The sequence below is a fragment of the Phyllobates terribilis genome, unplaced genomic scaffold (assembly GCF_046119375.1).
Source record: "Phyllobates terribilis strain yellow unplaced genomic scaffold, ASM4611937v1 Scaffold_5__5_contigs__length_657084704, whole genome shotgun sequence".
NCBI classification, from domain to species: Eukaryota; Metazoa; Chordata; class Amphibia; order Anura; family Dendrobatidae; genus Phyllobates; species Phyllobates terribilis.
Window position 1 is genome coordinate 41,619,822 of NW_027362765.1, and position 13,032 is coordinate 41,632,853.

General features: G+C 41.0%; 2 protein-coding genes across 2 annotated transcripts in view; both read right to left on the bottom strand.

The window, feature by feature from the left end:
* Nucleotides 1-1,951, bottom strand: part of LOC141271424 (uncharacterized) — a 94,646-nt gene extending 92,695 nt beyond the window's left edge. Inside the window, exon 1 of the mRNA XM_073681506.1 lies at nt 1,877-1,951. The gene's annotated coding sequence lies outside the window, so the exon portion shown is untranslated. The remainder of the gene's footprint in view (nt 1-1,876) is intronic.
* Nucleotides 1,952-10,389: 8,438 nt separating this feature from the next.
* The window catches only part of LOC141270646 (uncharacterized), a 264,404-nt gene continuing 261,761 nt past the window's right edge, over nt 10,390-13,032 (bottom strand). The window contains exon 7 of the mRNA XM_073680732.1: nt 10,390-12,861. Within this exon, the coding sequence (XP_073536833.1) occupies nt 11,690-12,861 (1,172 nt within the window). The 3' untranslated portion in view covers nt 10,390-11,689. The remainder of the gene's footprint in view (nt 12,862-13,032) is intronic.

The window sequence follows — 13,032 nt, forward strand, 5'->3', positions numbered from 1 at the left end:
TAATGCCCCCTGTATACATGAGCACATCCAGTGTAATATTACTGTACATATACACATGGCAGAACTGGGGGGAGGGGCACTATCTCCAGGAATGGAGGGGTTAATGCCCCCTGTATACATGAGCACATCCAGCGTTATATTACTGTACATATACACATGGCAGAACTGGGGGAAGGAGGCACTATCGCTGGGAATGGAGGGGTTAATGTCCCCTGTATACATGAGCACATCCAGCGTTATATTACTGTACATATACACATGGCAGGACTGGGGGAAGGGGGGCACTATCTCCAGGAATGGAGGGGTTAATGTCCCCTGTATACATGAGCACATCCAGCGTTATATTACTGTACATATACACATGGCAGGACTGGGGGAAGGGGGGCACTATCTCCAGGAATGGAGGGGTTAATGTCCCCTGTATACATGAGCACATCCAGCGTTATATTACTGTACATATATACATGGAGAACTGGGGGAAGGGGGCACTATCTCCAGGAATGGAGGGGTTAATGTCCCCTGTATACATGAGCACATCCAGCGTTATATTACTGTACATATACACATGGCAGAACTGGGGGAAGGGGGCACTATCTCCAGGAATGGAGGGGTTAATGCCGCCTGTATACATGAGCACATCCAGCGTTATATTACTGTACATATACACATGGCAGAACTGGGGGAAGGGGGCACTATCTCCAGGAATGGAGGGGTTAATGCCGCCTGTATACATGAGCACATCCAGTGTTATATTACTGTACATATACACATGGGAGAACTGGGGGAAGGGGGCACTATCTCCAGGAATGGAGGGGTTAATGCCGCCTGTATACATGAGCACATCCAGTGTTATATTACTGTACATATACACATGGCAGAACTGGGGGAAGGGGGCACTATCTCCAGGAATGGAGGGGTTAATGCCGCCTGTATACATGAGCACATCCAGTGTTATATTACTGTACATATACACATGGCAGAACTGGGGGAAGGGGGCACTATCTCCGGGAATGGAGGGGTTAATGTCCCCTGTATACATGAGCACATCCAGCGTTATATTACTGTACATATACACATGGCAGAACTGGGGGAGGGGGACACTATCTCCGGGAATGGAGGGGTTAATGTCCCCTGTATACATGAGCACATCCAGCGTTATATTACTGTACATATACACATGGCAGAACTGGGGGAAGGGGGCACTATCTCCAGGAATGGAGGGGTTAATGTCCCCTGTATACATGAGCACATCCAGCGTTATATTACTGTACATATACACATGACAGAACTGGGGGAAGGGGGCACTATCTCCGGGAATGGAGGGGTTAATGCCCCCTGTATACATGAGCACATCCAGCGTTATATTACTGTACATATACACATGACAGAACTGGGGGAGGGGGGCACTATCTCCGGGAATGGAGGGGTTAATGTCCCCTGTATACATGAGCACATCCAGCGTTATATTACTGTACATATACACATGGCAGAACTGGGGGAGGGGGACACTATCTCCGGGAATGGAGGGGTTAATGTCCCCTGTATACATGAGCACATCCAGCGTTATATTACTGTACATATACACATGGCAGAACTGGGGGAGGGGGACACTATCTCCGGGAATGGAGGGGTTAATGCCCCCTGTATACATGAGCACATCCAGCGTTATATTACTGTACATATACACATGACAGAACTGGGGGAGGGGGGCACTATCTCCGGGAATGGAGGGGTTAATGTCCCCTGTATACATGAGCACATCCAGCATTATATTACTGTACATATACACATGGCAGAACTGGGGGAAGGGGGCACTATCTCCGGGAATGGAGGGGTTAATGCCCCCTGCCCCCAGTAATGGGGTCTCTCCACATACCTCCACCTGCAGAGCCGCCACCACATATATGGCTGTTCTGTGCGCACAGGACCTGTGATGAGGTCACAGTCATGTGATGAGTTACATGAAGGGGAGGAGTCACAGGATTCTATAACAGTGTGCAAGGAGTGGAGTCGTGTGTGTACAAACATGTACGGAGCGGGTCCGTGCGAATGTGATGCATATGGAAGGGAGACGGGTGTGTGCGGTGCAGAGCTATGCCAGCATGACATGTGGGGAGCCGTGTTGCTTGTACAAAGTGTGTATAGTGGAGCCATGTGTGTGGAGCAGAGTTGTGTGTGTGTACGACATATACTGCATGTAAGATGTGTATGGAATGAAGCCATGTGTGTAGTTCAGAGCCGTGCAAGTACAACGTGTATGGATCTGTGTTGTGTGTACTACATGTCCAGAGTAGAGCCATGTTGCTTTTAAGACGTGTGTGGAGCCAAGTACGTATATGACGTGTACGGAGCCATGTGTGTGTAGATGAGCTGTGTGTACCTCACTTATTATTATGCTGTTATACATGTTATAATGTAAGTTAAAAGGGTTTTCCCATGAACAAAGTTGATTTTAATCAATAGATCTTGGAATAATAATAATTTCCACCATTAGATGTGATTAAATAAAATGTTCCTGTTCTGTGATAATCTTATAAATATGCCCCTGCTGTGTACTGTGTAATGGCTGTGTCTGACCGTACAGGAACATGGTCAGATCATACCACAGCTCCTGGGCAGGGGAGGAAGCAAGAGACTATGCAGATTACCCATTTTTTATTTGACAGGGGGACGAATAATAAGCGGAGACTTTCCGTCAAGTATTAACCAAAATCAACGGGGTATAAAATTGACTGAATTCACAGAAAGATCAGAATGAATTTCTTGATGTCATCATTAGTCATAATGGGAGTGGGTGCATTACCGAAATCCATTTGAAATCAGTGGCTATAAGTAGCTACTTGCGGTATTCAAGTAACCGCGAGAAAAAGTAATTATTTGCTTTGGTATCTCTCAAGCGGATGGCAGTACAATATCCTTATGTAGTAGAATATCCTTTATGTATCTGCAATTAAGCTAATCATGTAATGGTGGGCTGTATTGTTCCATCTTTCCCATGCTTTGGTCTTTCATTTTAGATGAAAATTGACTCCTTTCCCTCCTTACCTTTCTTTCCACTTTGTTTCTTTCCCTTCCTCCCCTCCCTTGCCCTTTCCCTTTTGTTTTAAGTAAAATTGTTTGGCTACTCTGTTATAACCTTATACGATTATGGAGAACCTATTAAAACCTACTTGACAAAAAAATATGGAAACCAAATTTTCAAAACATCTCGATTTATTCAGTACGGGGTATGAGCATCATGCGCAGAAATGTCCGCACTTACAGCCTTTACTGCTATCAATGAGGTTATTAATGGTCGTCTGAGGAATGTTCTGCTGCGATGAATGCAGTTGGTCAAGAAACCTATCAAACTCTACTGCTGGTAGCTCCCTGCGCAATTGCCAACCAATGACGTTCCAGATGTGCTTGAGAGACAAGTCTAGAGTTGCTGCAGGCCATGATAGCACATTTAGGCCATGTAGGCTGCTCATAGTAGTACAAACAACCTGGAGTTGTCTTGTTGAAAGACGGCTCTTGGGACACTTTGGGGAAATAACCATACATAGTTACATACATAGTTACATAGTTTATAAGGCCGAAAAAAGACAAGCGTCCATCCAGTTCAGCCTATTTCTTGTGCACTGCAGCTATTCCGCAGCGTTGATCCAGGGGAAGGCAAAAAAAACCCATGCGGTATAGGCCAATTTACATCATTGAGGAAAAATTCACTTCCCGACACCAATCTGGCAGTCAGATTAAATCCCTGGATTAATTAACTATCACTAAGCATAAGATGTAATTTTATTGTTCTCAAGAAAGGCGTCCAGGCCTCTCTTGAACTCATTAAGTGAGTTGGACATCACCACTTCCTCTCCCAGAGAGTTCCAGAGTCTCACGGCTCTGACCGTAAAGAATCCCCTTCTATGCTGGTGCAGGAGCCTCCTTTCCTCCAGACGCATAGTGTGCCCCCTCGTCTTTGTCACCATCCTTGGTATAAACAGGTCATGGGAGAGATCTCTGTACTGCCCCCTGATGTATTTATACATGTTTATGAGGTCTCCCCTAAGCCTTCTCTTTTCCAACGTAAATAGGCCTAATTTTGACAACCTCTCTGGGTATTCTAGTCCCTCCATTCCCTTTATTATCTTAGTCGCCCTCCTTTGTACCCTCTCTAGCTCCAATATGTCTTTCCTGAGCACCGGAGCCCAGAACTGTGCACAATATTCTAAGTGCGGCCTTACCAGCGCTTTATACAGAGGAAGAACAATGTTCTCATCATATGCCCCTATTCCTCTTCTGATGCATGCCATGACTCTATTTGCCTTCGCAGCTGCTGCCTGACACTGGGCACTCCAATTTAATTTGCTATTAACCAAGACTCCCAGGTCCTTCTCCATGTCAGATTTCCCCAACGGTTTCCCATTTAATATGTATGGGTGACTGCTGTTTTTCTTTCCCATGTGCATGACCTTACATTTATCGGCATTGAACCCCATTTGCCATTTTTTGGCCCAACTCCCCAATTTATCTAAATCCTCCTGTAGCTGTGCCCTATCCTCATCTGTATTAACTACTTTACAAAGTTTAGTATCATCTGCAAATATTGCTATTTTACTATGCAACCCTTCCACTAGATCATTAATAAATATATTAAATAATATAGGGCCCAAGACAGACCCTTGAGGCACCCCGCTAGTAACCCTGACACCCCCTGAGCTTACTCCATTGATAACCACCCTCTGCTTTCTATCACTCAGCCAGCTATTTACCCACTTGCACACATTATCCCCCAGACCAAGCATTCTCATTTTATAGACCAACCTTTTGTGTGGCACGCTATCAAACGCTTTGGAGAAGTCAAGGTATACAACATCCACTGACTCTCCCCGGTCCAGCTGTGAGCTCACCTCCTCGTAGAAGGCGATCAGGTTTGTTTGGCAGGAGCGATCCCTCATGAATCCATGTTGATATGGAGTTAGACAGTTATCACCAGCTTCACAACAAATCAATGTAAAGCTGAGCTGTTAATGTACATAGAATGAAAAGAAGCATCTGGCTACCATACATTATGCCATCTCATACCATAAGCCTAGGTGTAGGACTGCTGTGATATTCCCCTCATGAAGGCTTCTTCATTGACCTGATGTCCCCACTCCCAAATGCTATAATTTTGCAGAATAAGATAACAATGGAGGCTGTAATGGAGGTCTATCCTTTTCAGAAAAAAGTCCTGCTTTTGTCTTGAATGTAATGATAGCCAGAGACTGATATGGAGACCATGTGGACAACAGCATGAAGATGCCTTCAAGAAGGAACATCACACTAGTTCTACAGGGTGTGAAGTAGCATGATGTACTGTAACTGGATCCCTCCATTCTTCATTCCAGGTACACTAACAGCTTGGTGTTGTATTGATTTTGTTGTAAAACCAGTGGTACCAGGCCGCATGTTGCTGTTGCTACTGTGAACAGCCTTTGTGGCCTAAACCTGCTACCATTGTCTTCAACATCTTCGAAAGTCTCCCATTGAGCACATCTGGGATGTCATTGGTCTTGATGATTTGCATGGCCAAGTGTAATCAGTGCACAAAACATTCCTTAGACAACCATTGATAACGTTTTTGATAGCAGCCAAGATGTCTAAGTGTGTGGATCTCTGGTTGGCGCTCATACAAGATACTGAATTAACATATTTTGAAACTTTTGTTTCCATTTTTACATTATCTGCATATCAGTAACATGTCTATCCATCCTGTGATTTCCATAATTACTCAAGCTGTCATTCTTGGTGCTGCAATTTCAATGTTGAGGGGTGTTTAAATACTAGATATCTCCTATCTTTACCCTATCTGGTTCTCAAATTCTCAGTGATAACTGCTGCTCATCCGGCTATAAGCTCACGTGACAACAGTGGGGAAAAAAAGTATTTAGTCAGCCACCAATTGTGCAAGTTCTCCCACTTAAAAAGATGAGAGAGGCCTGTAACTGACATCATAGGTAGACCTCAACTATGAGAGACAAAATGAGAAAACAAATCCTGAAAATCAGATTGTCTGATTTGGAAAGAAATTTTTTTCAAATTTTGGTGGAAAATAAGTATTTAGTCAATTACAAACAAGCAAGATTTCTGGCTCTCACAGACCTGTAACTACTTCTTTAAGAGACTCCTCTGTCCACTATTCATTACCTGTAGTACTGGCACTTGTTTGAACTTGTTATCAGTATAAAAGACACCTGTCGGCAACCTCAAACAGTCACACTACAAACTCCACTATGGTGAAGACCAAACAGCTGTCGAAGGACACCAGAAACAAAATTGTAGCCCAGCACCAGGCTGGGAAGACTGAATCTGCAATAGGCAAGCAGCTTGGTGTGAAGAAATCAATTGTGGGAGCAAAAATTAGAAAATGGAAGACATACAAGACCACTGATAATCTCTCTCGATCTGGGGGCTCCACACAAGATCTCACCCCGTGGGGTCAAAATGATCTAAAAAACGGTGAGCAAAAATCCCAGAACCATACGGGGGGACCGAGTGAATGACCTGCAGAGAGCTGGGACCAACGTTACACAGGCTACCATCAGTAACATACTACGCCGCCAGGGACTCAGATCCTGCAGTGCCAGACGTGTCACCCTGCTTAAGCCATTACATGTCCGGGCCCATCTGAAGTTTGCTAGAGAACATTTGGATGATCCAGAAGAGTATTGGGAGAATGTCATATGGTCAGATGAAACCAAAGTAGAATGGTTTGGTAGAAACACAACTCGGCGTGTTTGGAGGAGAAAGAATGCTGAGTTGCATCCAAAGAACACCATACCTACTGTGAAGCATGGGGGTGGCAACATTATTCTTTGGGGCTGTTTCTCTGCCAAAGGACCAGGACGACTTATCCGTGTATATGAAAGAATGAATGGGGGCATGTATCGTGAGATTTTGAGTGCAAACCTGCTTCCATCAGCAAGGGCATTGAAGATGAAATGTGGCTGGGTCTTTCAGCATGACAATGATCCCTAGCACACTGCCAGGGCAACGAAGGAGTTGCTTCGTAAGAAGTATTTCAAGGTCCTGGAGTGGCCTAGTCAGTCACCAGATCTAAACCCTATAGAAAACCTTTGGAGGGAGTTGAAAGTCTGTGTTGCCCAGCGACAGCCCCAAAACATCACTGCTCTAGAGGAGATCTGCATGGAGGAATGGGCCAACATACCAGCAACAGTGTATGCCAACCTTGTGAAGACTTACAGAAAACGTTTGACCTCTGTCATTGCCAACAAAGGATATATAACAAAGTATTGAGATGAACTTTTGTAATTGACCAAATACTTATTTTCCACCAAAATTTGAAAAAAATTTCTTTCCAAATCAGACAATGTGATTTTCAGGATTTGTTTACTCATTTTGTCTCTCATAGTTGAGGTCTACCTATGATGTCAATTACAGGCCTCTCTCATCTTTTTAAGTGGGAGAAAGTGCACAATTGTTGGCTGACTAAATACTTTTTTTCCCCACTCTATTTTACTATAGTTGTAGAGAAAGAGATGGACCGAAAATCTATTGATCTATTTATGGCTAAGTAAAAATGTACAAAACTGACCATGAGGTTTTTAGTTTAACATTCTGACCAGACTCAATGAAGCCGACTGTCACATCATGGCAAACTGCTCTGTGGTTTCCTAACACTACCACCGTAGTGTTAGTGCACCAGCAGGGTGGGCGTCTTGATTCCTCACAGCACCCATGCTGTGAGGCCGAGTCCCTATGACTCCAGGCCACACCACCCCACAAACACAGCATTACAGCAACACCAACACCAAATGAAAGGAGCTAAAAAACTCACCTTCCACATGTTCTCAGGGGTTCTGCACAAAATAGGCAGAACCCCTGTTGCAGTCTCCTGCTAATTAGAAATGCCTGGGCCAAATGAGAGGCGTACTGGTCCAAGCAAAACAAAAAATAGAGGGGACAGACCATTCAATATACCATAGCTGTAGAGAAAGACATTTTGCTCACATCTAAAACTTATACACTGATCTATTGCGGCTAAGCAAAAATGTACAAAATTGAACATGAGATTTCTAAAAAAAAAAAAAAGCAAAAAACAAACAACTTTGCAATGTACCCCTTATTAAAAATATGCTCTGTTCTTCTGAATGGTGTACAGCTAGATTACTGGTTACCATGCAGTTTCAGAGTGGACGGTTACATAAACAAGAAATGCAGCTTGAAAGAGCACTCAGTTTGGACCAGCGACGCGACTATGTCACTGGTCCAAAGTGTCAATCTTAAAGTGCACACTGCCCCCAGCAAAGCAGAAATCTGGTAAGGCTGGTGAATGGTTTACTCCTGAAGATACATCTTGAAAATACTTGTTTAAAGCCCAATGAAGATCCCATTCTGGGATCAAAAACCCATTTAACAGATGAAGCAAAAGACTATACAGATTTAACAGATGATTTCAGTTTTAACTGGGATTTTTTTTTTAATAAACTATTGAGATGATATACTCAAGCTCGGAATTTTAAGATGGGTAGGATGCACTAGGGTTACTTTTTCTTCCATAGATACACAATTCTACAAATGATCACGAGAGAGTTGATAGGCAAAAGAACGAGGCTGCTACACACCCAAACATACACATTCTGTATTACTGTAATTCTTAAATAAACTATTTGGAGCTTGGATTCATGAGATGGGTTTGAAACACAAGGACTACTTATTCTTCCATATATACATAAAAGAGAACTTTCAAGTTTGTTGTCATGGCTTCAACAAGACATGGCGTCTACATCCTTTTGTTTCACTCACCAAAACCGAAACACAAGTTTTGTTTAACTATTTTAGTGTTCCTTATTGAGTGCCGATATTGTCTTATTTGTAAAGCGCTGTGGAATATGTTGGCACTATATAAATAAAAAGATTATTATTATTATTGCTGACAAAAAATGAAATGGTCATGTCCCGGCTAAATTTAGCCATTTGCTGCTTGGCTCTGGACTGGTGCTTCCCATTGCTTCTTCAGTGGCCATATTATATGGGCTGTGGCGTGTCCCATTAAATTTTCATTTTATGAACAAGCACCAAATCTGCTGCTACTCCACAAAAAGTGATGAATTAATATTTTTTTGATGGCCAAAAGAATCCAAGCCATTGCTTCTTGAGGGTGAAAACACCAAACCTATTGATACTCCCAAAAAAGGGATAATTCTTGGACCATCGTTTGTTAAACACCATGGCTTCTTCTGTGCACACGCAATATTTAAACACACCAGTATGGCAGGTAGAATGCAAAAGTCTGACAGTGCAATGTATTATTAAACAGGCTGCTGGTTACCACTGGTTACCCATATCCATATATGTTGAAGTCACTTTTATATTACTAAACCTGTTTGAATTAAAGAGGTTGGATACAGTCTGAGACCTTAGCGTGTTATACATGTCTTTTCACGGCAATAGGAGGTTTTTAAGTACATTCAATTTGTGGAAAATCGAATTTCCTGGGATAGTTCGGCAAAGCTGATTAATTTGAATTTAAATAGATTTACTCATCTCAATTATATGAAATATATAGATTCCTTGCATTCGGTCTAATTTTTTTACCAGGGCCACAGCAGCCAGAACATGATGAAGCTATAGGCTCTCCAAGACCAATAGTGTTAAATGCCTATATTTTTTTTTAAGAAAAGCAAAGAAAAGTGCTCCATGTGTGTACCAATCAACCAAGAGAATTAGGACAATGTGAGTGGTGCTCACCTAAAGAGCTTGTGCTCAACCATGCACAACACTGGATACACCTGATGAAGGAGACGGATCGTCCTTGAAATGCGTAATTGAATAAAAGGTTTTACCTACCTGGACCTGGCTTTTCTCCTCCTCGCAGCAAAAAAAAAAAAAATTTACCAAAAGCAAGCATAGCAGCACAAAAAACATTGATTAATCACCGCCAGCTCTGATAACGCTTTCCCTAACAATTGAAAATCCCTATTATTTTATAAAGCACATGTTCTGTAGATTGTGTTCACTGGTTTATGGCTTCCTCCCCTTATCTCCATGGTTAGGCTGTGACGTCATCTCACTGTCCAGGTTATCCATAAAAATGGCTTCTACATTCCATGCTTTTATTTTTATTTAGGTTTTGATAGTTCCTCCTGATTAGCTAGGCATGTGATTTCATAAGTGCATGGCACATATAAGGAAGCTCGCCGAGCCACAACTGAGTTTACAAGAATCTTCTCTGACTGATGTAATCTGTTGCAATGTGTAAAAAAAGGCAGCAGTCATTTTTGGCAATTCGCGTGCAGCCAATCACAAACTTATTTGCGTGGTTCAGCAAATTCCTAAAAATTGAAACAAATTTGTTTTGTTCTTTTATAGTAATACATTTTGAACCAGATGTAACATATTTACCACAAGTTTTTTGGATGGTCAACAAGATTTAATTCCCTAAAAAAGAAAAACGGACTTTGACAGTACAATATTACAAAACGATCTGGATAAGATGACTGAATGGGCTATCACTTGGCAAATAAGGTTTAATGTAGATAAATGTAGAGTAATGCACCTAGGACTTAGTAATCCTATTGCTGCATATACATTAAATGGGAGTATACTCGGGACTGCAGAACAGGAGAAGAACTTGGGTATTCTGGTTACAAGTAAGCTGAGCAGCAGTACTCAATGTCAAGCAGCAGCTTCAAAATTAAACAAGATTTTTAGGTGTATAAAAAGAGATAAAATCCTGTGATCCCAACATATTGTTACCCCTCTATAAATCACTTGTGAGGCCAAATCTGGAATATGGGATCCAGTTTTGGGCTCCGCATTTTAAAAAGGATGTTCAGAAGTTAGAGTCTGTTCAAAGGCGGCAAATAGATTATTACAAGGTTTGGAAGGCCTCTCATATGATGAGAGGTTGGAAAAGTTGGGATTGTTTAGCTTAAAAAATATCTCAGAGTAGATCTCACTTATATGCATAAATATATGTGTGGTCAGTACAAAGGACTGGCACATGACTTATTCCTTCCAAAGACCATACTAAGGACCAGGGGGCACTCGTTATGGGTGGAAGAAAGGTGATTCCAGTAGCTAAATAGGAAAAGGTTCTTTACAGTTAAAACAGTAAGGCTGACCACAAGAGGTAGTAATGGCAGACACTATAACAACTTTAAAAAAAAGAGCTACACATAACATTGTGGGTTATAGATAATTTAGTGACAAAAAATGTATAACTGGTGGAGAAAGATTGAACTTGATGGACCGAGGTCTTTTCTCAACCTACAGAATGTAACCATATGTAACATTTTCAGCATGAAAATGACTTCTTTCCTGTGCGAATTTTTTGAAGCTCCACAAGATCTGAAATATGACTAAAACACTTCCCAAATTCTGCACATCAGAATGACTTCTCTCCTCTGAGAATTGTTTTATGCTTAGCAAGAGGTTTTTTTGGGGGTAAAATAATTGTGTACCTGTGTTACAAGATCTGATTTCTGTTTAAAACATTTCGCACATTATGAATATGAAAATGGTTTCTCACCTGTGTGAGTTTTTTGATGGTCAACAGGGTTTAATCCCCTAGAAAAAAAACATTTCCATATTTTAAACATGAAAATGACTACCGTACTTTGACACAACATGATTTGATGTTTGATTAAAACACTTCCCAAATTCAGCACAACAGAATAGTATCTCCCCAGTCTGAATTGTCTGATGCTTAGCAAGATGTGTTTTTTGGGTAAAAACACTTGTGTACATGTGTAACAAGATCTGACTTCCGTTTAAAACACTTCCCACATTCTGAACATGAAAATGGCTTCTCCCCTGTGTGAGTTTTTTGATGGTCAATAAGATTTGATTTCCGAGAAAAACATTTCCCACATTCTAAACATGAAAATGGTTTCTCCCCTGTGTGAGTTTTTTGATGATAAACAAGAGTTGTTTTTTGTGAAAAACATTTCCCACATTCTAAGCATGAATATGGCTTCTCCCCTGTGTGACTTCTCTGATGCTTAGCAAGATGAGCTTTTTGGTTAAAACACTTCCCACATTCTGTGCATAAAAATGGTTTCTCTCCTGTGTGAATTCTCTGATGTTTAGCAAGATCTGACTTATGTTTAAAACATTTCCCACATTCTGAACATGAAAATGGCTTCTCCCCCGTGTGATTTTTTTGATGTTCGACAAGATTTGATTTCTGAGAAAAATATTTCCCACATATTAAGCATGAAAATGGTTTCTCCCCTCTGTGACTTTTCTCATGTCTTATAAGATTCGATTGACGATTAAAATATGCTCCACATTCTGAACATGAGAACAGCTTCTCCACAGTGTGATTTTGCTCTTGCGTAATAAAATGTGATTCCTCTGTAAAACATTTCTCGAATTCACAACATGAATATGGATTTTCCCATGTGTTAATTATATGATTTTTAACAAGTTTTGACTTAGCTGTAAAACCTTTCCTGTAATCAGAAAATGGATTCTCTCCAGTGTTCGTTTTTTGATGCTCATATAGATTGGAGTTCCGTATAAAATATTTCCCACATTCTGAACATGAAAATTCCTTTGCTTCTGTGTGACTTTTCTCATGTATAAGATTTGATATATCTATGTCAAATTTTCCACATTTTAAACATGCAAATGGATTCTTCCCTTTGTGAGATCTTTCATGTTTATCATCCCTTCTGTTATTTTTCGTAACCGTCTGTAACGAATCAAAAGATTGGACGTGATGAAAAAAATCAGATGATAGATCTTTGCTGTGAAGGGGTGATGGGATATCGGGCATAATGGCATTCTCTTCATATGTATCTTGTGTGATATCATGATCATCTGCTTTAAAATTTGAAGATATCACATGTTCCTTTGAGCTTCTGATATAGTAACCTGCCGAGAATAATGATGTTTTTCTTTTATTTTGTATAATACAGGATAATCTAAATACTGATATTTTGATATTTTAGAATATTTTTGTATAAAGATTTCCATACAAATTACAGGGCATGTAGCAGAATTCAATAGAAAGAAAAATGTGACAAAACAGCCTTCTGATAAAAC